The sequence below is a fragment of the Carcharhinus amblyrhynchos genome, chromosome 7, assembly GCF_965287045.1.
Source record: "Carcharhinus amblyrhynchos chromosome 7, sCarAmb.v2.hapA, whole genome shotgun sequence".
Classification (NCBI taxonomy): domain Eukaryota; kingdom Metazoa; phylum Chordata; class Chondrichthyes; order Carcharhiniformes; family Carcharhinidae; genus Carcharhinus; species Carcharhinus amblyrhynchos.
The window spans coordinates 93911240-93938356 of NC_137330.1; the positions used below are offsets into that span (position 1 = coordinate 93911240).

General features: G+C 43.3%; 1 protein-coding gene across 1 annotated transcript in view; it reads right to left on the reverse strand.

The window, feature by feature from the left end:
• The window catches only part of sh3bgrl2 (SH3 domain binding glutamate-rich protein like 2), a 108002-nt gene that overhangs the window by 13197 nt on the left and 67688 nt on the right, over window positions 1-27117 (reverse strand). Inside the window, exon 3 of the mRNA XM_080192804.1 lies at window positions 22215-22295. Within this exon, the coding sequence (XP_080048930.1) occupies window positions 22215-22295 (81 nt within the window). The remainder of the gene's footprint in view (window positions 1-22214; window positions 22296-27117) is intronic.

Genomic DNA, 27117 nt, shown 5'->3' on the forward strand with positions numbered 1-27117 from the left:
GCTAAACTGACCCTAGTGTCAGCGGGATTTGCAGAGTAAATATGTGGTGTTACAGGAATAGGGCACAGATGGGATTATGGTCGGTGCAGACTCAATGGGTCAAATGGCCTCCTTCTGCACTGTAGGGATTCTATGATTTTATAATGCAACTCCTTTTAAGGGAAGAGCAAAGTTTTGCTATGGGGTCCAGAGAAGCATTCATTTCCTTCCTTTTTAATTCATTTGTGGGACATGGGTGTTGCTGACTAGTCAGCACTTATTGCCCATCTTGTTTGCCCGTGTGCAGTTGAGATCCAACCACATTGCTGTGGCTCTGGAGTCACATGTAGGCCAGACCAGGCAAGGATAGCAGATTTCCTTCCATAAAGGGCATTAGTGAATCAGATGGGCTTTTCTGACAATCGGCAATGGTTTCATGGTCATCCGTGGATTCCTAATTCCAAATATTTTTTATTGAATTCAAATTCTGCTGTGGTGGGATTTGAAATTAAATCCTCAGAACATTAGGTGAGTTTTTGGATTAATAATCTAGCGATAATACCACTAGGCCATCACCTAATTGTTAAAAGTTGCCAAAGTACCTAAAGACTAGGTGGCGCAGATACTGAAAAACCTTTTGCTAACTTGAAGCAAAGTTGGCCAGAATCAGTTGTATGACATCAGCTGGCATTCTGCTTGGAATACAACTGAACCTGGGAAATGAACAGAGGCCACACTGAGCAGGATAATGAGGAGGGGCTGATGGGTTCTCAGTGATAGTGATACCCATAATTGGAGAGACATTTGCAGTTCAATTAAAACATTCTCACAGAAAAGTTGTAGCTACAATGACAATCTCAGGGCTTCACCAGAGACTGTGAAGTTGACAGTGGTGATGTTCTGCCTTGATCCAAGTTGCAGCTGAAGCTACTTGTGATATATTTAGCAGATGGCCATCTATTGCTGCATATGTTTAATCCCTGAGGTTCTCTGTCCAGTGAGCAACATTTAATTCCCTGGGATTTGAACCTGGAATTTCACAGCATTGCTCTAGCTTTGTGGCTTACGCGTTCAGTGACATCAGGGACGAATGCCTACAAAACCTGCAGTGTGTAAATCAGAACAGCGTGTGGAATGAGGGGGAGCGACAATGTGAGGGAGATTAAGAATAAGGAAAATATGTTTGATGCTGTTAGCCTCACTGCTGATCATGCTTTCAGTAATGCCCATAGCCCCCTCCCCACCCCCCACCTCAATAACAGCCAGTACTATCCACTCCATGGGGATTGGGACATGCAGGTCCCACCTGTCCCATCAGTCAACTCCTTCTGCTTCCTATTGTATATGATGTGGGTATGCCGGCGTTGGACTGGCGTAAACACAGTAAAAAGTCTGACAACACCAGGTTTTAGTCCAACCGATTTATTTGATAATAGACTCACAAGCTTTCGGGGTTAGTCCCTTCGTCAGGTGAATGGAGAGTTCTGGCCTCAGACAGAGCATATAAAGCACAGACAGTTTAGAGATTACTGATTAGAATGCGAATCCTTACACCTAACCTGCTGTTCAAGACCTGAAGTGGCTGACAATGTGAGTGGAAGGAGCACTGATCACAGGTTAAAGAGATGTGTATTGTCTCCAGACAGTACAGTCAGTGAGGTTTTGCAAACCATGCAGACGCTACGACAACGGATGAATGAACATCGCTCGACAATCACCAGGCAAGACCGTTCCCTTCCTGTTGGTGAACACTTCAGTGGTCATGGGCATTCAGCCTCTGACCTTCGGGTAAGCATTCTCCAAGGCGGCCTTCACGACACACGACAGCGCAGAGTCGCTGAACAGAGACTGATAGCCAAGTTCCGCACACATGAGGACGGTCTCAACAGGGATCTTGGGTTCATGTCGCACTATCTGTAACCCCCGTGACTTGCCTGGGTTTGCAAAACCTCACTTACTGTACTGTCTGGAGACAATACACATCTCTTTAACCTGTGATCAGTGCTCCTTCCACTCACATTGTCAGCCACTTCAGGTCTTGAACAGCAGGTTAGGTGTAAGGATTCGCATTCTAATCAGTAATCTCTAAACTGTCTGTGCTTTATATGCTCTGTCTGAGGCCAGAACTCTCCATTCACCTGACGAAGGGACTAACCCTGAAAGCTTGTGAGTCTATTATCAAATAAATCGATTGGACTAAAACCTGGTGTTGTCAGACTTCTTACTGTTCCTATTGTATACCCTGCAAGTCAAAGGAAGGTGTGTCAGTGAGTGTGGGTGAGATCTGTTTGGCTGATGTAGCTATCATGTTTGAATAGCTGGTAGTGTATGCAAGGTTAGGTATGAGGATTGCAGCATTGCTAAGTGTGTGAGAGTGCGATGAAACAAATAATTGTCAGTACTGAGTCCTGATTAATAGAGAGTGTTAGTAGGTGAGTGATGAGGGCATGGTGAATTGAGCAGTGTAGGAGGTTAGTAGTAGTAGAATTGGTCAGGTCTGGTATTTGAAGATGCATTTACCTGTGAGGTCAGTACATTTCTGCAGCACTGAGTCTGTGCTCAGGGTTCGACTTCTGGCACTGACCTTCACGGCTATCTGCTCCCCCTAACTTCTGAACATGTGTCTGGATCTTGGACATGTGCCAGGATTCCTCCCTATTTTCCAACTGCTCCTCTACTGCAGTGCAGCATCTGCAAACCTTGGAGAGTACCCTCTACCTTTGTGTGCCATGTTTCACTGTTTCCTTGGACAGATTCTCCTGCAGCACAATTGGCAACACCTGTTCATTCACAGTGCCCCTCCCCTTTAAGAGATGTTGGCTAAATATAGGCAGTTCAGCCTTAAGTGGTGCTAGCCCCATTGCTGATGCAGCCAGCCAATGAACAGCAGGTTAACGAAGCTGATATGCTACCTGCAACACACTGAATAGGTGCAACTAATCACCTCGTGTGTCAGTGTTTAGCCAATCTGATCTTCATTCATTTCTTATGAAATTGCATAAGCTGCCGGTGGAGGGTGGGTTTGTTTGCCCAGCAAAGGACTGAGTTGAGTGCATGCCAGATCAGCCATGATCTTATTGAATAGCAGGACAGGTTTGAATGGCAGAATGGTCGTCCACTCCTGCTCCTAAGTCCTATGTTCCGAAGCCAATACCTGTTGGATTTTAAATATTGACCAAGTGAACCAAGAACTGATGCAGTCTTCAGAGTATTTCTTTCTGTGCAAAATTACATTTGCTTTTAAACCAGGCACAATAGCCCTGACTTTCTGAAGTCTGACCAGTGGCATTAGCTTTCAGTGTGTGCTGTTTAATAAAATTTAGCGGGCAATCTTGCTTACTGCTTCACCATCACATGGTCCAATGGTTGCATTAGAGTCATCTACACAGTTACAGACCGAAGGTCAAACTAGGTTAGCTGCTCCACTAAAGAGTTGTGCATTCTTGCGAAACTGTCAAGTGCAACAAAACATTACTAGCTTGAGTGGTTTCAGTAGGGTGGTGGGCACAGTTGCGATATCTCTTGAAAATATTAACTGAAGATAGGTGAGGTATTCTAATGCATAAAGATTTGGAGACCTCAATGCAGTGAATGTGTTTGAGTGAGTCAGTAGTCAGTGCAAAGATTCAACTGTAGTAGTGGCATAGGAAAAAGATTACTGCATCAAGTTCTAATGTCCATCTGCCTCTGGACAAGTAACTGAGATATCCCTGCAAAGACAGTAGCCCCATGCAGGTTATTCTTGGCACAAAGATAGGAATGTTTTAGAATTTTTTTTATATAAGATCGCCCCCTAAGTCTAAGACTAGAGTGAAAACAGGAGAGTTTTTGGATGAGTCCAAATTGGCAATCTTATGCAGGCAGTGCACAAAAGCATAGAACCGTTTCTCGCTTGTGGGGGAGGGGGTGAGGCTTAAACCACCTGAACACTGACAGAGAGCAGCAGAGAGCACAGTTGGCTCTGAGAGCAGCTTCTACTGCTTTCACCAGGCCTCCATGGCCCAAAGCAGGCCTCATCCCCAAGCTACTGCGAGGGCCGCAGCCTATCACGACCTCCCATTCCAGCCAGAGCGATTAACCCCTTCAAGCCTCTCCCACCCACCTGGACTGATCAATCCCTGCAACTCCCAGGACCAACTGACCCCCACCCACTACAGTCTGGCCCTGTGTTCTCGGTAGGCCCTTTCCCCTCAGTTGCTGCCCCCTTGGCAATGGCCAGTGCCCAGTGGCAGTGTCAGGGTGCCAGGCTGGCAATGCTAGGGTGCCAGGGCATCTTCTCTTGCTGTGATTTCCCGGGGGTGGGAGGGGGGCCTCACATGGCTTTTGATTCTACCGGTGAGGCCATCATGTCTGGTTTCTTCTTGGAGACCAGTTGTGATTTTTCTAGAGAAAACCTCTCCTGGCAAGGCCATAGAGGCAAGTGAGCCCAGACGATGATGTCCCGGACATACTAATTTCATTTAAATTATATTAAATTCAGATTTCAATAAATCATTCAGCATCACACCAGAAATGGGCATGAGGCTGATCTCACCAGATAACCGGTGCTGGTATGAGAGGCGTAAAATTAGACGCGAATGATTTCTTGGCTCATGCACAATCTTACTGGCTAACCCCACCCACTGGCTGGCAGGGCACAACGGTAAGTTCACCCGCCCTCTTAGTCTCCGGCAAGATAAGGTATGTTATAATCAGAGTTCTTCAACAACCTTCAATTCCTATTAGTAATGCACTAGAAAAGTAACACATCATTACATTCAGTACAAGAAGAACAGGCTGCAACACAGCAGGTTGCGTACACATTGTTTATTCAGTTGCAGCCAGGGTGTCAAACTCAAATGTTTCAAAAAGCCAAATTTCTCCATTTGAAAATAGTGGCAGGCCAGACCAGTATTGTTTTCCGAAAAATATATTCTTAAAGACATATCTAACAAGATCCAGATATTCCAATTATAAGGACTTTAAAGGGCTGTGCTTGTGCATTTCAATGGCAAGTAAAATTAAAGAAATATTTAATCATCAAAAAGAGAATCGATGATAAATGTAACATATGACGTATTAAGTTGATCTGGCTGCACCAGATCCTCAGGCCAAAACTCTACCATCTCACTTGCCACAACACTGGGGTGGGCGAGGTTTCAAGAGTGGAAATCTCCAGTAGCCTTGGACAGGATTTATTTTAATAAAGTTAAATAAAATTAAACAATGCCCCTGTTAGATGTTGCCCCCACATATCCATCACGCAAACCCATCCATTGGCTCTGTCTACACTTCCCGCTGCCTTGCCAAAGCAGCCAGCATAATTAAGGACCCCAAGCATCACGGACATTCTCTCTTCCACTTTCCTCCATCGGATACAAAAGTCTGAGGTCACGTACCAACTCAAGAGCAGCTTCTTCCCTGCTGCCATCAGACTTTTGAATGGACCTACCTTGCAATAAGTTGATCTTTCGCTACACCCTAGCTATGACTGTAACACTACTTTCTGCACTTTCCCCTTTCCTTCTCTATAAATGGTATGCTTTGTCTGTCCATATAGCACACAAGAAACAATACTTTTCACTGTATGTTAATACTATGTGACAATAATAAATCAAATCAACTAAGATTTTCATAGCTTGCCGGTCTGATGTCATGTTGGCAAAGTTATCAACAGGTTTACCCAGGCAAGGGGGTCTCTCCGGGGCTGCAAAGGTCAGTATAGACACTGGGGGTACAGCAACATCGCCAGGAAGTGGCCTGACAATGCCCCCCTGGCAATGACACTTGAGGGAGCTTCACATGGTTGAGTTGGGGGTTGAGGGGAGCACACACTGAGGCTGATGGAGAAGCTGGGAATAATCCAGGGAGCTGTCCATCACATTTATATTTCCATCAGCACCATGAATAACTGTGCTATGTCACATGTGTCTGTGCTCTCACCAATCACTGAAAAAGCTGTGAAAGCTTTCACCTTATCCTGGAGTTGACCTGTCAAACTTTCTGATGATTCGTAAATTCTGTCAGCAGTTGTGTTTCTCAAAAGTCTAATATGTTGATAACATGTACATCCAGATAAGCAACAACGTTCGGAGTTTACATCATGCAGTTTTTTTTAAAACAAACTTTCCCTCCGAAAATGGCTTTGAGAAAGTTCCAATTTCTTGAGTGATTACAAAACTTGCTTTTAATGCATTGTCATTTATATTAGGCACATTTGTAGATGCACACTGTTGCTTTTTCAGACTTCCAATTCTGCCAACTTATCCTCTCATAGATTGCCTGTCTACTTGCCGTAAGCAACAGCGTGGCATGACTCATCATGTCTTTTAATGTTGCATTCTCTGGCAACAGATACTATTTGCAAACAAATTAAGCATAAAAGCTTTCCACTTCGGTAAAACGTACGAATGTTTCCATTTATTTAAAAATGCACGGCATTCTTTATCCACTTTTCTCTTCATAGACATGGTTAAGTTTTTTTTAATTACAAGTAATTTTGCTGTTAATAGCATGTGCACAAATGCACTTACTAAATAATTTCCAGTTAGAAGTGATGTAGGCCTAAATTGCACACCCAAGAGAAACTATTGGCTTCTGTTCACAATATGTTGTGGCACTGCAGCGCAGCTGTAATATGCACCTACGCAGTTAGTGTACTTGTCAATGTCCCACACATTGCCTTGCCACCATTAAGTTCTCCCCAATCTTTATATTTTTTTAATGGAAAAGTTTGGTGCAGTTTTAGAAATGTTTGAACAAAGAAAATTACAGCATAGGAACAGGCCCTTTGGCCCTCCAAGCCTGCACCAACCATGCTGCCCATCTGAACCAAAATCCCCTACCCTTCTGGGGACCACATCCCTCCATTCCCATCATCTTCATGTATTTGTCAAGATGCCCCTTAAAAGTCACTATCGTATCATACTTCCGCTATCTCCTCCAGCAGCAAGTTCCAGGCACCCACCATCTCTGTGTAAAAAATCTGCCTCATACATCTCCTTTAAACCTTGCCCCTCACACCTTAAACTTTCCCCCCCCAAGTAAGGAACTCTTCCAACCTAGGAAAAAGCTTCTGACTATCCACTCTGTCCATGCCCCTCATAATCTTGTAGACTTCTATCAGGTCACCCCTCAACCTCTGTCGTTCTAATGAGAACAAATCAGGTTTGTCCAAGCTCTCTTCATTGCAACATCCTGGTAAGTCTTTACTGTGCCCTTCCCAAAGCCTCCACATCCATCTGGTGGTGTGGCAACCAGAATTAAACACTATATTCCAAGCGCGGCCTAACTAAGGTTCCAAAAAGCTACAACATGACTTGCCAATTTTTAAACTCAATGCCCTAGCCGATGAAGGCAAGCATATCATATGCCTTCTTGACTAAATGCATTGCCACTTTCAGTGACTTATGTACCTGTATACCTAGATCCCTCTGCCTATCAATACTCTTGAGGGTTCTGCCATTTACTGTATATTTCTCATCTATATTACACCTTCCAAAATGCATTACCTCATACTTGCTGGTGGGCCGCATAGCAACATTACTCAGCCTATCTTTAACACGCCCGAGTTACAGGGTGTGGAGGTTGCTAACTAGTCCAACATTTATTTTCCAAGCCTAACTACCTTCAGGAGGCGGTGGTGAACTACCTTCTTGTATACCATGAAGTGGCTTGTCTGGCCATTTCAGAGAGCAGTTAGCAGTTAACTATATTGCTGTGACTCTGGTCCAGCAATATAGACCAGGTCAAGTAAAGATTCCCTTACATAAACGGGTGAACTAGATGTGTTTTTAATGACAATCTGGTAGTTTCATGGTCACCATTACTCAGAATTTTTTTAATTCCAGATTTAATTAATTAATTACAGTCAGCTGCTATGCTGGGATTTGAACTCCTGGGCTGGAGTTTGTGGGGTTGATGTCAGGGAACCATCGCCATCAGTTATGTGCAGATGGCCAACAGAACCAAGTGTCCCTCAGGCACTTAAGTGACTACAGAAGGGTTTTCCCTGTGATTAAGGTCCCGAAACAGTGCAAGACCTACCTGCCAGCCCAAGGCTGGAAAGTTCTTGTCATTGCCAAGTGTACCCACCAGAGTGCAGGAATAATGTAGGAGCCCGGACCGAAGGTGAGTGAGGGTGGGATGGGGGTTCGGGGAGTTGGGGTGGGTATAGGAGGGTGTGGCTTAAGCAGCACGTCCCTCCCTTTCCTGATGCCAGGACCTGTGATAACAAGGCTGCCTTCCACCCTGAAGGCAACCTTCTGAGGGTATGGGGAAAGTGTGTGCCTCTTGTTGAATCCCTGAGGCACCGTTAAGTTGCAATGGCCCAGGGATAATGGGTGTCAATTGACTCGGGAAGGAAACTAACACACCACCTACCAATTCCCCAAAGCTGGGTTCCTCAAATCGAGCACAGAATGCTTGTGGCCAAGGGAGACCCCCCTCCACCACACCCCCCACCCCGCACAATTCCCACCTGGTATGCTGTGCCAAACCCAGCAATGCTTGCTGGATGGTCTCACCACGAGTCTCCCAGTCCCGGTGATGGGACACCCACAGTGGTGGGATGAGGCCTTTAGGGGGCTCTTAAGTGATCATTTAAGAACCTCGATTATCATCCGGTGGACCGGCTGCCCAGAATCCTTCATGATCCGGACTTCTTAAACAAATGGAGGTGAGATGGCAGCGGCACCACCTGATGATACATCTCTGATCATGCCAGTGGGGAGTGTCAGGGAGCAGGCTGCAGTAATTTCCCCCTCTCCGTGTCACTTTTGATCCACTGACAAGGCATTTAACATCAAAGCCATGAAGAAGGTTCAGAAAAAGGACAACCAAAATATTACTGAATCTTAAGGCTTTTTGTTGTCACTGAGGCTTGGAAAACAAGGATGAGTCATGTTGCTAACTTAATTAGACAGAGAATGATTCTCATCTTGTCTCCACCTTAACAAGCATTGGACTAAAAGGAAATTTAAGAACAGGGATTAAAAAAAAGTGAACTATCCATTGCTGCAAATGCACAAAATAATTACACATTAAATTCAACTTTAAGTGTTTTAATTTTGAGCCATTGTTATGAATTCCAGAATTCTAGAAATAGGCACTAAACTCAGAGCCAAAATTGCATTAGTCTTGATTTGTTCAGGGAAATCTCATATCGGTTTGTTCTAACTTTCTGAATTCAGAATTTCCTGTAATTATTCAATTACCAAAATGGAGCTGATCGTGTCTGAAGCACTGGGGAGCAATTGCATCTCTTTCTCGAAAATGACTTGCTGTTACTGTAGTAGTATATCAATGGGGGATCCAAATAGCTGGGAATTCCACAAATGTTCTAAATACCACTAATGTGAATCTAGAATGGGGAAATAGATAGAATCTTAGAATCCCTACAGTGCAGAAGTCAGCCATTTGGCCCATTGTGTCTGCACCAACAACAATCACAACCTGGCCCTACCCCTTAACCCCACATATTTACCCTGCTAATCACCTGACACGAAGGGGCAATTTAATATGTCCAATTAACCTTACCCACACATCTTTGGACTGTGGGAGAAAACCGGACCACTCGGAAGAAACCGATGGGGACGTGGGGAGAACATGCAAACTCCATACAGACAGACGGAGGCCAGGTTTGAATCCAGGTCCCTGGCACTGTGAGGCAGCAGTGCGAACCACTGTGCCACCCAAAGGCACCACATCGACATGCCGTCAGGGAACCAAACCCTGGTCTCCCGCATGACAGGTGGATATACTAACGAGGAGCTGCCTTGCTTTGCTGCAAACCTGAGGAATCGGAGTTGTGGGGAAAATGGATGAGCCTAACTATAAAAACATCTCACTTATTGACAGGCTTTTAATTGTGACTTCAGTTTCGGAGACTGGGGAGATAGGAGGGGGGATGGGGCTGGACGCGAGCCGGATTAGCATATATAAATTCTAATTTAAATATTTAGAATTGGTTTTAAGCCAAATTCCGCTGGCTCCTGTAAATCTCCCCCTCACCAATGCAATGTGAAGCCGGTGGAATTACTACGGTCTTCAAAATCTGAGACTAGAGCTGAGAGGATGCCGGAGGCTCTAAAGCGGAGGCCGGAAGGGGTGTGGCCTTTGACAACTCCGTGGTTTATTGTTGGGGGGGAGGGGTGGTCTGAGAGTGCCTGATGCTGGTCACTGGGAGATGGGCATCTTTGTCGGTGAGAAGGGGAGGACTGGAGCGTTATTCTGAGATCCTTTTAATAGCAGCTCAATCTCTGAACAGCTGACCTTGCTGAAGTGTATTTAAGTGCATGTAGATTGTGATTGGCATTGTGCTGACCCACCAGACAGGAATCACACTGCATTTCCCACCAGAGACCATACTGAGAAATCTTTTAGGAGAACTGCACCCCTGAATTAGAGAGACCCTGGCCGGTATTCTCCAACCTCACTTGCAGCTGGAACTTTCTGGTCCCACAGCAGTGAGCGGCGATTTGGCTGAGCACCAAATTCACTGTTCTGAATGGCAGTGGCAGTGGGGTGTAGAAGACCAGAGACTTCCGGTCCCTGAATCTTAAATTAACCATGTGCTTGCTTGCATCTCACACACATTAACTAAAAGCCTAACAGGTTCTGCATCTTCCATGCGAACACCACAGAGCCCAAGAAGCACAAAAGTAACAAGTGCTGGAGATGCTGAGGAGGTCAGCATCTGTGGAGAGGAACACAATTAAAGTTCCAGGTCACTGACCTTTCATCAGAACCCAGGATTTACAACAGATTCTGACGGAACGTAATTCTGAATTGTTAACTGTTTCTTCCTCCACAGAGGCCACCTAACCTATTGAATATTTCCTGTATTTTCAGTTTTAATTTCAGATTTCCAGCAGCAACAGTATTTTGCCTTTGCCAAGAAACATTTCACTGTTTTCTGGAAAACAAAATACAGGGGAGAAACAATAAAATATAAAAGTAAAAGATGGACTATTTTTAGTACTTAAATCTATCATTGCATAAATTAACATTTAAGCCCTTAAGGATAAGAATTCTGCTACTATTCATTGGGAGAGGACTGACTAATGTAACCGTGCAGTGAAGCAACTAATCTCCTTTCAGTCATCAGGTGATTCAGCGTTAGGAAAATAAAGATAGTTTTAAGGGATTTATATTTGTATTGGTAAACATTAGAAATAAGGGGTAATTTTAGGTGGGTTTATTTTATTTTTTCTGTACCTGGAAGGGTAATACCTGTAGTTAGATTCATGCTGGGCAAAGGTGTTTGTATGTGTGGGGGTTGGCTTCAATTTCAACTGTAATTTTACTGTGCTTAGAGGGGGTTACAGAGTGAAGAATAAATAAACCAGGCATGATTGCTTAGCAGCTGGAGCCTTATAAATTAGAGAAGTTTAGAAACTTTAGATTAACTAATTTGATTGTATTTGGAGATTATTTGTGTGAGAGAAGATAACTCCATCCCACAGCTCTGCCAGAAGCAGTTGTTTTTAGAAAGTTAAGGAGGGAATATCTCTCTCAGCCTTGCTAGAAGAAAACAGAGTGAGGGTTATGAAAGCAGATGCTAAAGTCCTGCTGGTTAAGGAAACTAGAGAAATGAAGAGAAGTTTCCAAAATGTCTTGAACTAATGGAACAGACAAAACTGGGAACCAGAACAGATTACTGGTCACAGAAAGTTGAAAAAAATTTGGATCATGAGAGGCCAATATGATATCTATAGTGGTGCTAAGATTTGTGAGAAAGTTTGGGAGACATTGTTTGAAATAATAGGAAATTGGTAGTTTGTGAAAAAGCCTTTAAGACAAAGGAAATCTGAAGGGAGAGGTGTAAGATCTGAAAGTGAAATCTTGATGGAAGCAGTAGAGGGAAAGCATAATTTAAAAGAAGATTTGAAAGTGTGACCTTTTAAAACCATGGAAAGAAACCATTTTTGAAAGTGGAATTTGAAATAATTTTTGTGGAAGTCAAAAGTTCAATGAGACAAGGTGGTTTATGGTATAAGAATCATTTGGGGGGATTCTGAGCAGAAAACCCACAGACACAAACTTGGGTTCAGAGCAGAGTTTGTGTATTTGACCACAGTCAATCTGTGTTTTTAAACGAGACTTGTTAATCCATGTTAATCTTAAAAGTTGTGTATGTTCGTTAAGGGAAGTAAAGGAGAATTGTATTATAATCCATTTTTTTCATGTTTAGTAAATGTTTTTTCTTATTGATAAGCTAATTAGCTGTCTTGTAACTCTGTTTCCCCCATGTGTTTTTCTTTAATAAAAGTTAGTGTTTTGAGCCAGGCTTCCATTCTAGGATCTTCCCATTCAGTTCTAACATCAGCTGGGATCGTAACATCAGTTAGCCATCAGCCTCTCCTGATCTATTTCTGAAACAATTTAATCCATCTTCTTGCATCACTAATGCTCATTTAATGGAAAAATAACAAAGCTACAAGATCAATTCCTTAGCTAAGTAGGCTGTAAGTTCTATTATTATAGGTTAATTCATTTAAGGTTTCATATATGGATTGTTTCAGGAAACAATCTGCAGAGCCAGAGACCAAAATTCTTTCCCCAATGTATTCCTGCTATTGAGTTATCCATCATGTAACCTCAACCTTTCCTATCATCGAATTATAGCAAAGCTGAGCATGAGAAGTTAAACTACATGTTCCTTTGTTATTTGTATTTTATCTTCTCTTATTGATGAAAAGAAAACTACTTACATATTTATCTTATTTGTGGTATTATGCTGAATATTTATTTTGCCACCAATTCTAAATAAACAGAATAAGAGCAAATTATTGCTGATACTGGAATCTGAAACCAAAAGATAAAATACTGGAAAATCTGAGTGGGTCTGGAAGCACCTGTAAGGAGAGAAAAGAGCTGACATTTTGAGTCCAGCTGCTTTGACAAAGGGTCATCTGGACTTGAAATGTCAGCATTTTCCTCTCCTTACAGATGCTGCCAGACCTGCTGAGGTTCAGTATAAGATGGCATTCGAGGAGTAAAGTATGGAATAGGACAATTTGGCCATTGTCACTTTGCAGACATTAAAACTGGGGTTGCTGCCACTCTCCTTGACATTAGTGCCTGACTCAAATTTTTTTCAATGTATTGTCCACACCATCACTAATTCCTTATTAGCATTTCCTTGCCTTTTTGATCACAGACTTACGGAGCATACAACAATTATTCCGAAAAAAGTGAAAGTTGTACTAGAAGCCTCTCCCAGTTTGTTCAGACATATGAAAGTCTGCTTTAAGATTCCAGTAATCAGCTCTACAATCAGAATTAGAAAATAAGTTCTATGCTTCTATCCATTGTTGGCAAGTAAGTGTCGTGAACCAAGGCCACACAGGTTCATTTTGATATCTTCATAAGCCATGACTGCACACTTCATTACCCTCCCAATAAAAATGGCATAGATAGTCATGCTAAACTGAAGGCATTTTGGGAACCTCCCCAGGATTCAAGCATTGACTTGAACATTGCTGAGCTACTGGTCATAGACCATATTCACAATGAGATTAAGGAAAATATAGTCTTGGGTAATAGAGAATGTAGCATTGTGCCAGGAGTGCAGTACATAGAGCGTAGAACATTGCAGCGCAGTACAGGCTCTTCAGTCCTCGATGTTAGGAAAGCTAGTGATTCTGCAGAATAGACATCAAGATAAAAGTAGAACACTGCAGAAGCTGGAATCTGAAACAAAAACTGAAAATGCTGGAAAATCTCAGCAGGTTTGACAGCATCTGTGAAGAGAGAATCGAGCCAATGTTTCAAGGCTGCTCCTCCCCGGCTTGCTATAATGCTTCATATTAGCCAAAAGGCTGAGATAGTTTTGAAAAATTGCAGCAGGTAAAGCCTTGGTTTTACCTCATTGACCACCCTGACTCTTTACCCTGACTTAGGCAAACCATGATCGCAGGCGCCAGGACACCCCTAGTGTGTTGGGCTAGCCTCGTCCCCTGCCTGAGCATGGTTCCACCTCTGATAGATATCTTCTTAATACGGCTACATAACCCTTTCACATTATAGCTAATTACCTTTAACACACCCATAATAATCTGTATTCAATAGGCGTGGCTGGTGTACCCAACCAAGTCAACAATCTAACATCAAAGATGAGAGCACTGAGAAGGAGAGGGAGGAGGGAAAAAAGACTCATGTAATCCAATATATTATTTTGGGGATATTATTTTGCAAGTGGATAAAAAAGGAAAAAGGAGAGATGGCAGTGAAAGGAAAGAAAAAGAAAAATAATTCATAGCACGGTGGCACAGTGATTAGCACCGCTGCCTCACAGTGCCAGGACCCAGGTTCAATTCCGGTCCCGGGTCACTGTCTGCACATTCTCCCTGTGTCCACATGGGTTTCCGCCCAAAGATGTGCAGATTAGGTGGACTGGCCATAGTAAATTTCACCTCAGTCAGTGGGATTAGAAGGGTAAATAAGTGGTGTTATGGGGATAGGCCTGGGCGGGATTGTGGTCAGTGCGATCTTGATAGGCCAGTGGCCTCCTTCTGCACTGTGGGGATTCTATGATTCAGAAATTCAAGAAAATTTTAGCCAGTTCCTGCAATGGGTGAAGTAGGGGTAGTTGGCGGGGGTGAGGAGCAGTCTTAGGGACCGTTACCAAGCACAAATGGGTACTGCACAGGTTGACAGGTGGGTTCGCTCAGCTGCCATAACACCAACACAGCTGAAGGCTGGAGAACCAGAAGGATTGCTCTGGAGATTCCTTGTTATTATACAAAAGTTTTAACAGAATGAGTAGTGTAATGTTAAACCTCAGTTTTGCTGTTTCAAACGACTTTGTCTTCAATCTAGCTCCACCTGGAGGTGGGTCAAGTTTGCAGCTAATCTCCCCTGTACATAGTTTTTATCTCATAGTATCGCCAAGGGTATGCTTTATCTGTATAGCATGCAAGAAACAATACTGATTTGATTTGTTTAATTGTTGTCACATGTATTAGCATACAGTTCTATGTACATAGCAAACAAGTATTGTTTCTTGCATGCTATACAGTCAAAACATCCTGTTCATATCAAAGGAAACGAGAGAGCGCAGAATGTAGTGTTACAGTCATAGCTAAGGTGTAGAGAAAGATCAACTTAATACAGGGCTAGTCCATTCAAAAGTCTGACAGCAGCAGGGAAGAAGCTGTCCTTGAGTCAATTGATACGCGACCTCAGACTTTTGTATCTTTTTCCCAATGGAAGAGAGAATGTCCGGGGTACACGGAGCCCTTAATTATGCTGGCTGCTTTGCCGAGGCAACATGAAATGTAGACAGAGTCAATGGATGGGAGACTGGTTTGCGTGATGGATTGGGCTAAATTAACGACCTTTTGTAGTTCCTTGCAGTCTTGGGCAGAGCAAGTGTTCCAAGCATACTTTTCACTGTGTGCTAATACACGTGACAATGATAAATCAAATAAAAGAAAATCAATTTGGAGCAATTAAGCCATAGAATGTGTATATTCTTATCTGCATAAGTTACGGAAAATATGGATTCCCAAAACCACAGTATGAATAGAACTGTTCAATTTGTAGTGATAAGACAATGCTTCTCAGATATGGGACTATCAACTGTCTGACTCGACCATTGACATAATTGAGAGTTGGTGAGAATAGTACCTTTGAACGCTATAATTCAGTATCAGACATTGCTAAGCAACAGGGGGAAGAAGCATCTGGATTCTATGAAATCTGAAATCCTCTGATGTCAACGGGTAGCATGTAATTGGCTAAGGTATAGGACAACTGTTAACAATGATTGATTTGTACTAATGATGACTGGTTCATAACTAAAGGAAGGTGGGTAAAGCAAACATGAAAATGTATAATTGTCCTGTCTAATGTACTGTAACTTCAGAGTGGTATTGGAATCTTCAAGGCCTTCCTATCCAAGAGCTGTTGGACTTCCCAATGCTATCTCTCCCAGCTATCGTTGGTCAAATAAAGATATGTCTTTAACGAGGATACTGACTTTGCAAGTCTTTCTATTACCTGAAGTTTTGGCAAATACACAGTCTCTGAAAAATCATTGCAACAGAGTGTCAGGTAATTGCCTGTATTTGAAAGGATTACATGGCGCTATTGAGAGGAAAAAGATACTCTGTCAATTGAAACATCTGAACTGCAAAATTGCATTTCTACAAGAAACATACTGCCAGACATAGAACATGGTAAGATGGGTAGATTTTGGGCAAACCAGATATTCTTTTCCTCTCATGCATCACAGAGAGAAAGGGGGGAGTGTAGCAATCTTGTTCCACAGATCAGTATCCACGCACAAAAGGACAATGAAGACAGGTTCATGTTGCTTAATGGGACACAGGTCTCATTGTTAAAAGATATGCCCACAATGAGGTTGGCCCTCAATTTATTGAAAAGATCTTCAGTCTTATCTTAGATACGGGCACAGGATTGCTCTTAGTGGGTGGATTTTAATTATTTACATCCCAGATGGCAGAAAGTTTATCAAACCCTAACTCTAAGATGGGCAAACCATTGAAAAGTTGTGTTATGCAGGTTGAGCTAGTAGACATATGGTGGCACCAGTATCCAAGTAGCAAAAAGTTTATATTTTGTTCCAACAGGTACTGCTGTTACTCCCACATTGACAATTTCTTTACAATAAAGTCAGAGATAATTAATAGTGACTTCCTACCAATATCTCTCTGATCATGGGCCTCTAGGTACCCGAGACAAATCCACCTCAAAGAGGTGGCACTTGAAAACAATTCTCTTAAATGATAAAGAGGTTGTTGTGAGGTAAGAATTACAATCTGTGAGGTGAGAAATACAAAAAAGGTGTCCAGAGGGGCAATTTTTTCACACAGAGGGTGGTGAGTGTCTGGAATAAGCTGTCACAGGTAATAGTAGAGGCGGGTACAATTTTGTCTTTTAAAAAGCATTTAGACAGTTACATAGGTAAGATAGGTGTAGAGGGATATGGGCCAAATGCAGGCTATTGGGACTAGCTTAGGGATTTTAAAAAGAGGATGGCATGGACAAATTGGGCTGAAGGGCCTGTTTCCATGCTGTAAACTTCTATGACTATGTGTAGAACTCAACACAGCATTCGATCCCTCACCCCTGACCCTATGGGACTGAGCATTTGAAAAGTTACATCATTTCATTTGCTTGTGCCAAAAAGAAAAATGAATTAAAACGGATTGAATTAGAACAGGAAATTGAACATTTAGAACAGCAATACAAATAGCAGCATTCATTAGCTTTGATAACGGCCCTCACAAAGGCTCACAGAGCTCTCGATACTTTGCTTTCAGAAAGAACTGAAGGGCATTTATGATTTGCAAAACAGAGATTTGAACATGTGAACATAGCAATAGAACAAGCTGTTTGTTGGCATTTCAATTAAGAAAGCAGCAATCATGCAATATCATTCCAAAACTGTCAGCTTGACATCATTGGGATCAAAAGAGAGGCCCCTTTACGATCAATGGCCTTGAAAAGGAAATCGTTAAAAATTCATAACATGGCTCTGTACAAATAGTTTGCATCTAACGTATTTGATGGGGTTTTCTTGAGGAAGTTACTTAGGGTCCTGGGTGAGGGAAATCTTACAGACATTTAGCAACCTGTACTTGCAAAAGATCTTTGGTAAGATACCTCACAAATCAATATAATTTGAAACATTGGATTAGGATTTTGCTCCACTTTTGCACTCAGTTTAGTTAAGGGATAGGGATGTGCTCCAGCTAGGAAACATGTTACCAACATTGGCTTCAGAATCTCTCACAATCCCATCCACCACAATTCTCCCCATCTCCTCTATTCATCCATCCCATCCTCTCCATCACTCCGATTCATCCCCCACATCTCATCTACCCCTAACACCTCTGCCCCAATTTCTGGAGTCAAACTATTTTTGCACAGTAAAGGAAATAAGGGTTATGGTGAGCGGGCGGGTAAGTGGAGCCGAGTCCACGAAAAGATCAGCCACGATCATATTGAATGGCAGAGCAGACTCGAGGGGACAGATGGCCTACTCCTGCTCCTAGTTCAGCTGAACTGTCGTGTTGAGAGTATGCAAGTTTACAGATGATACCAAAATCCATGCAAGGGTTAAGATGGTAGAGGAGAGCAGTCAAATTTAAAAATACTTAGATATATTAGGAGAATGAGCTACACAATGAAAAACTGTGTTTAATTTGGATAGATGTGTTATTATGCATGTCAATAAGATTAATCCAGAATACATGTTTCACTTGCAGGTAACAATATTGAAAGAGGTTGAAAGACAAAAAGATCATGCTGTTACTGTATACAGATCATAAAGTTCATTACCAATGTTGAGAAATTGTAGCCAGAGTAAAGGTATTGAGCTATATTAATGGAATCAGTATTCAGTATCAAAGGACATCATTTTGACACTATTCATGTCGCTGGTCAGTCTGCATCTAGAGTCTTGCACTGGTTTGGTTCTTCCACATGGTGGCGCAATAGCAGCCCCAGAAAAGATATAGAGAAAATCCAATAGAACTCAATGACTCAGGCTTAAGACCATTGGTCTATTTGCTTTAGAGTAGCACAGATATATGGGTGACCTGATACAGGTCTGTGAAATAATGAAAGAGGCAGATAGCATCCCTATTGATGAGTCAGGTCCATTTTGATTACTTGGGCAGAGTCAGAGGACGTGAATTTAAACCAATGGTATAGAATCATAGAATTATAGACTTTATACCATAGAATGGAGAAATGGTGGCATCGTGGTAATGTCATTGGGCATAATCTAGTAATCTAGAGGCCCAGGCTAATGCTCAGAGAACATGGGTTCAAATCCCACCATGGCAGCTGGCAAAATTTAAGTCTCAAACTATTAATTGTACAAACCCATCTGGCTCATTAAAGCCCCTCAGGAAAGGAAATCTTCTTTCCTTTCCTGGCCTAACGTACAATAGGGGCAGCATGCTGCCTCAAGCTCCAGCGACACATGTTCAATTCCAGCCTTGGGTGACTGTCTATGTGGAGTTTGCACATTCTTCACATGTCTGCATGGGTTTCCCCTGGGTGTTCCAGTTTCCTCCCACTGTCCAAATGTGTGCAGGTTGCGTGGATTGGCCATGGTAAATTGCCCCTTAATGTCCTAAGATGTGTAGGTCAGGAAGATTAGCCATGATAAAATACGTGGGGTTACAGGAACAGGCTGGAGGCCTGGGTAACAGGCCTCCTGGGTAACTTACTCTGTCAGAAAATTGACGCAGACTCGATGGCCAAACGGTCTCTTTTGCATTGTAGGGATTCTATTACTCTTCACTGGTCTCAAGGGAATTCGAGGCGGGCAACAAATGCTGTCCTTGCAAGTGATACCCACATCCCATGAATAAATTTTTAAAAGGCCTCCTGGCCCAATATCCTTGTGAAAATAGATAGATATCAAGACACTAAAGGGTTCAAGGGGTAAGGGGAGAGAGTGGGAGTAAGGAGATAGAGGATCAGCCATGATCACGTTGAATGGCAGGCTCGACAGACCAAATGACCTACTCCTGTCTCTATTTTCTATATTTGTATGTACATCTATTGACTTAGTGTTCACAGCGTCAGGGACCCGGGTTCCATTCCCAGCTTGGGTCACTGTCTGTGTGGAGTTTGCACATTCTCCATGTGTCTGCGTGGATTTCCTCCAGGCGCTCCGGTTTCCTCCCACAGTCTGAAAGTCAAGCTGGTTAGGTGCACTGACCCAAACAGGTGCCAAAATGTGGCAACTAGGGGAACTTCACGGTGGCTTCACTGCAGTGTTAATGTAAGCCTTACTTGAGACTAATAAACAAACTTCAACTTTGCTTTTCCCCCAGTACCTCTGTATTTTCCTTGCAAGTATTCATCTATCATTACTAGTCCATCTGATTCCTTGGTCAGTGCAGGGTTGGAGGGCCAAAGGGCCTGTTCCTGTGCTGTAATTTTCTTTGTTTTTTTTTGTTCTTTGTTGCATTCTTCCAGGCAGTGAATTCCAAAATTTAACAAACCATAGCATTGTTACAGCAAAAGGCCGTTTGTCTACACTGGCTCACTGAATGAGCAACTCACTTAGTGCCATTCTCCCTCTTTCTCCCTGCAACCCTACACATTCTTCCTTTTCAGATAACAGTCTAATTCCCTTTTGAATACTTTGATTGAACCTGCCTCCACCACACTCGCATGCAGTGCATTCCAGAGTTTAATCACTTGCTATGTAAAGAAGTTTCTCCTCATATCACGTTTGTGTCTTATACTAATTACTTAAATCTGTTCTCTTGATCCTTTCATGAATGGGAACAGTTTCTCCCTATCTACTCTGTCCAACCCCTTCATGATTTTGAATACCTCTTATCAAAATTTCTCTCAACCTTCTTTTCTCGAAGGAGAACAGTCCTAACTTCTCCGATCTATCTTCATAACTGAAGTTCCACATCCCTGGAATGATTCTTGTGAATCTGCACCCTCTTGAATGCCTTCACATCCTTCCTGAAGTGTGGTGTTTGGAACCGGATGCAATATCCCAGCTGAAGCTAAATTAGTGACTTATACGACTTGAACATAATCTTCTTGCTTTTGTAAATTATGCCCCTTTAAGTAAAGCCCAGTATACTATATGCTTTATTAACTACTATCGCAACCTGTCCAGCCACCTTCAATGTTTTATGTACATACACACCCTGGTCACTCTATTCTTGCACATCCTTTAGAGTTGAATCCTTTACTTGATATTGTTTCTCCATGTTCTTCCCACCAAAATGAATCACGTCTTTGCATTGAACTTCATCTGCCACCTGTCCGTCCATTCCAACTTGGCTCTGTCCCTTTGAAGTTCTAGATTATCATATCAGGTGCCAACTTTGAAATTATGTGCTATATATCCAAGTCCAGGTTATTAAAATACTTGTGGTCTTAATAAACAAAAACCATTGTATACTTCTTTCCAGTCTGAAAAGCTCTTCACGGCTCTATCCACTTAAGTAGCAACCTTCAGAGATCTGTGGATATGAACCCCAAGATCTCTCTGTTCCTCCACATTCCTCAGAACCCTGCCATTGACTTTGTAATCTACGTTCAAGTTTGTCCCACCAAAATGAATCACCTAACACTTATCAGGGTTAAACTCCATCCGCCACTTTTTGGTCCACCTCTGCATCCTATCAATGTCTCTTTGCAGCCTACAAGAGCCCTCCAGCTTATCCACTACTCCACCAATATCTTGGTGTCATCAGCAAATTTACTAACCCACCTTTCAGCCCCCTCTTCCAAGTCATTGATAAAAAAAAAATCACAAATAGCGAAGGTCCCAACACTGATCCCTGTGGTACACTGCTGGTAACTGGCCTCCAGTCTGAAAATTTTCCCTCCACCACCACCCTCTGTCTTCTATGAGACAGCCAGTTACTTATCCAATCGGCCAAATTTCCTTCTATCCCACACCTCCTTACTTTCTTCATGAGCCTACCATGGGGAACCTTATCAAATGCCTTACTTAAAATCCATGAATACGACATCAACTGCTCTACTTTTGTCTACACACTTAGTTACCTCCTCAAAGAATTCAAGCAAATTTGTGAGGCAAGACTTACCCCTCACAAAACTGTGCTGACTATCCTGGATTAAGCTGTGTTTTCCCAAATGGTCATAAATCCTATCCCTCAGGACTTTTTCCATTAACTTAGTAAACAAATCTGGGCTTACTTTTATTTATTAGCCCATGACTTTCCAAATGCTATTCAACTGTCTAGGAAGGATGCTCTGGCATTTGTTCCTGCACATCAATTCTGTATGAATCATAGAATCTCTACAGTACAGAAGGGAGCCATTTTGCTCATCAAGTCTGCACCAACCACAATCCCAGCCAGGCCCTACTCCTATAACCCTGTACATTTACCCTAGCTAGTCCCCCTGAAACTAAGGGGCAAATGAGCGTGGCCAATCCGCCTAACTTGCACATCTTTGGACTGTGGGAGGAGACTGGAGCACCAGGAAGAAACCCACTCAGACACGGGGAGAATGTGCAAACTCCACACAGACAGTGACCAAAGCCAAGAATCAAACCCAGGTCCCTGGTGCTGTGAGGCAACAATGCTAACCACTGTGCCACCCCATATGCTGATAAGTTATCATTGCAATGCACCAATGTTTAGAACCGTACTCCACTTCATCAGTTGCTGAGATGCACTATCAATGCCAACACTAAATAAAACACCAAGACCTCACCATGAAAGAAAATAGAGTCATCTGACGATAAAACAAAAGGTTATACTTACCTGTGATGTTGATTTTGGTTTTAAACCAAAAAATGTGGAGACCGTGTTGTTTTCCTTTGATTCAAAGAAAGCATCATAATCCTAGAACCAAAAGAATAAACACATGAATATAATAGCCTGGTATCTTTAATGGGCTAGAGCATATGGAGGGAGAGGTGAAAAAGGTGGCAGGTGGTGTAATGTGTACTGTCTAAAATTTATGCCTATTGAATATGCATTGCTCCATGAAAAGATGCTTCCTAAATAGTTTTTAATTAAACAAAACACTTTGCAATGTTGTGTCTCAAATGGATTTGGAATGAAATGCAAAAAGAACATAATTCTAAGTGATAAAGTTAAGTGCAAATATCTTGTAACTAATTATCATAGAATCATAGAAACCCTACAGTGCAGAAAAAGGCCATTTGGCCCATCCAGTCTGCACCAATCACAATCCCACCCAGGCTCTCCCCCATGTCCCTACAACATTTACCCGCTATTCCCTCTAACCCACGATGATCAGTCCCGATCGCCTTCCTCCTTCCTTCTCCCACTGGCTCCAATGCAGAGTAGCAGAAGTTCTCTCTGATCGCCCTCCCAAATAAGTCCTGCCCTCAGTACGCCCTGCCCCTCTGGCCCTGTTCCCTTGCAACTGCCTTGTGCCCAGTGCCAAGGTACCCACCTGGCAGTACCCGAAGGACACCACCCATTGCTCCGACCTCCCAGGAGGAGTAGGGGTGTCTCAGTGGCCCCTGTCCCCACCAGCGGGGTGAGGATGCCAATTCCCTGTTATTGGGGGGGGGCAGTTCTAAACCCCATTGGTGGGATCCATTCCCGACGGGGGTGGGGATGCTAGAGGACCATGGGACTACCGGCTAGGCCCACTAATCATATGGAAATATTAATTTGCATGACATTTCCGTATGATAGACGTTTCACACTAATCTGGCACAGAGCCGACTGCACTGAAAAAATGAACCTGAGGGACTCGCGACTGGTTGGAAGCCTCATGAAAGGCCCCCTGTCTGTCTTCGGGCAGTCGTTGCGCTTTCTGTCTCCAGAAATCTGGTATCGATGGCAGACTGCAGCTGAGATACTGAGAGGTTGTTTCCCCTTGTGGGAGAGTCTGTGAGCAGAAGGAATCATTTCAGAGTAAGCGGTCACCCATTTAAGACAAAGACGATGAGGAATTTCTTCTTTCAGAGGGTAGTGAATCAGTGGAACTCTTTACTGCAGAGAAGCTGTAAAGGCTGAGTCATTAAATATGTTCAAGGTTGAGGCAGACAGATTTTTAATCAGTAAGGGAATCAGGGGGGTTATGGAAATGAAGTGGGGAAGTGGAGTTGAAGATTATCTAACCAGATCAATCATGATCTCATTGCATTGCAGAACAGACTCATTGGGTTTACTTCTGCTCCCATGTCTTTTATGGTTTGATGCAGCTGATATCGCAGGCAGCCAGCTGACGTACAATTGCTTCTATAAATTTCAGAATCTGAAAATTACATTTAAAAGAAACCGCAATAGCCAAAAGGTAGACGGATACATGATGAGGATCAAGTTAAAACCTACCTGGCAATGATCAATGACAAAAACCTTCACAGATTCCTGAGCAGCAAGGAGCCAGTTACAGAGTTTTGCCATCTGCTAAAAGATACCGATGGCCAACTTACATTATAACACAGATCGTCAGTAGCAGCCAAAGTCACCTCCTTCCTCAGGTTTTGCCTCTCGATCTACAGCATGTCTGCACAAGCAGCATCAGCAAGTGCTCCGCCAGATGCATTCAAACCCTTGACCTTAAACTTTATCACCATTGCCAAGTTCCTCACCATCACCAGCCTCAGAGTTACCAAAGATAAGAGACTTAGCTGAATGTGCCATTTCAATGCCACTGCTGCAAAGGAGCACAGCTGCCACCTCTCAGAAAGCTTGCTGACGGCCCTCTGGGGAAAGTGCCCTGAAGTATCAAGCAGCCCCCGAGATCTTCAGTTTACGCACAAAAAAATTACTCATGTGTTGCGATGGTTCTTTTACTTCCCCACAGACTCAGTCTCTTGCCATAACATCTTAATATCTCATTTCAGTTCCCAACAGCCTTTCCAGACACTAGGCTCCAGATACTTACTGGGAGTGGATTTCCAAGCCTGGGGTGTGGAGCAGGAGAGGGCTTGTTCTGAACTTGGTGCAGTTTCAATCCTATAGCCTACACATTTTTATTTTAAAACAGATTCTCCACCCAGAAGCCAGCCTGGTTGACTGGCTTGGCTTCCTGTCAGGTAGTGGGGGGAATGTTTCAGAAGAGTTTGCAGCTGAAGACTAGATACGTTTCAAGCTGTGCTTGGGGTAAAGATCATTTTCAGGAGGTGGGGCAGAGATTGTGATTGCAGACATTCATAAAGAGATTTGAGGGAATGATGTTGGGTCAGGGATGAGGGGAAGAGTTGATGATTGGTGGGGAAGGTGGATCTAATTGCTGGGGAAGTTTACCCTTAAGGGGTTAGAAAAAACTAAACTTGCATTTATGTAGAGTGCATCACAACCTCTGGGCATTTCAAAGCTCATTGCAGCCAATTAGAACAAAGAACAAACAAAAATTACAGCACAGAAACAGGCCATGTGGCCCTCCAAGGCTCCACCAACCATGCTGCCCAACTGAACTAAAACCCCCTATCCTTCCAGAGGCCATATCCCTCTATTCCCATCCTATTCATGTATTTGTCAAAACATCCCTTAAAATTCACTACCATATCTGCTTCCACGGCAATGAGTTCCAGGCACCCACCACTCTGTAAAAAATCTGCCTTGTACATCTCCTTTAAACCTTGCCCCTTGCACCTTAAACCTATGCCCTCTATTAATTGACTCTTCCATCCTGGGAAAAAGCTTCTGATGATCCACTCTGTCCATGCCTCTCATTATCTTATGACTTCTATCAGGTCTCCCCTCAATTTCTGTTGCTCCAGTGAGAACAAACCAAGTTTCTCCAACCTCTCCTCATAGCTAATGCCCTCCATACCAGGCAACATCCTGGTAAATCCTTTCTGTACCCTCTCCAAATCCTTCTGGTATTGTGGTGACCAGAATTGAACACTATATTCCAAGTGCAGCCTAACTAAGGTTCTATAAAGCTGCAACATGACATAGAACATAGAACATTACAGCGCAGAACAGGCCCTTCGGCCCACAATGTTGCGCCGACCAGTTAAAAAACAATGACCCACTAATCTAAACCAATCCCTTTTCGTCCATAAACCTATCCACGGATCTCTTAAACGCCCCCAAACTAGGCGCATTTACAACTGCAGCAGGCAGGGCATTCCAATCCCTCACCACCCTCTGGGTAAAGAACCTACCTCTGACATCCGTCCTATAACTACCCCCCCTTAATTTAAAGCCATGCCCCCTCGTGCTAGCTTTCTCCATCCGAGGAAAAAGGCTATCACTATCCACCCTATCTAAACCTCTAATCATCTTATATGTTTCAATAAGATCCCCTCTTAGCCGCCTTCTTTCTAGCGAAAACAACCCCAAATCCCTCAGTCTCTCCTCATAGGACCTCCCCTCCATACCAGGCAACATCCTGGTAAACCTCCTCTGCACCCTCTCCAAAGCCTCCACGTCCTTCCTGTAATGTGGGGACCAGAACTGCACACAGTACTCCAAGTGCGGCCGCACCAGAGTTGTGTACAGTTGCAACTTGACGCTGCGACTCCTAAATTCAATCCCCCTACCAATAAACGCCAAGACACCGTATGCCTTCTTAACAACCTTATCTACTTGATTCCCAACTTTCAGGGATCTACGTACACATACACCTAGATCCCTCTGTTCATCCACACTATTCAAAGTCCTCCCGTTAGCCTTATACTCAACACATCTGTTATTCCTACCAAAGTGAATTACCTCACACTTCTCCGCATTAAACTCCGTCCGCCACCTCTCGGCCCAGCTCTGCAACCTGTCTAAGTCTCCCTGCAAACTATGACACCTTTCCTCACAATCTACCACACCTCCGACTTTGGTGTCATCAGCAAATTTACTAATCCACCCAACTATACCCTCATCCAGATCATTAATAAAAATTACAAACAGCAGTGGCCCCAAAACAGATCCCTGAGGCACACCACTCGTAACCGAACTCCATGACGAGTATTTACTATCAACCACCACCCTCTGTCTCCTATCTGCTAGCCAATTCCTGATCCAATTTCCTAGACTACCCTCAATCCCATACATCTGCATTTTCTGCAGAAGCCTACCATGGTGAACCTTATCAAACGCCTTACTAAAATCCATATATACCACGTCAACTGCCTTACCCCCATCCACCTCTTTGGTCACTTTCTCAAAAAACTCAATAAGGTTAGTAAGGCACGACCTACCCGCTACAAAACCATGCTGACTATCTCCAATCAATTCATTACTCTCCAAATAACTATAAATCCTATCCCTAATAATTTTTTCTAAAACCTTGCCCACAACAGAAGTAAGACTCACCGGTCTATAATTCCCGGGGAAGTCTCTGTTCCCCTTCTTAAACAATGGGACAACATTCGCTATCCTCCAATCTTCCGGTACTATACCAGAGACCAACGACGACCTGAAGATCAGAGCCAGAGGCTCTGCAATCGCCTCTCTTGCCTCCCAGAGAATCCTAGGGTAAATCCCATCCGGACCAGGGGACTTATCTATTTTCAAACCCTCTAGAATATCCAGCACATCCCCCTTATCAACTTATGCCCCTTATCCCCCTTATGACTTGCCAGTTTTTAAAATCAATGCCCCAGCCGTTGAAGGCAAGCATGCGGTATGCCTTCTTAACTATCTTCTCCACCTGCATTGCCACTTTCAGTGACCTGTGTACCTATACACCCAGATTCCTGTACTGTTAAGTACTGCTGAAGTGCGCTTACTGTTACAA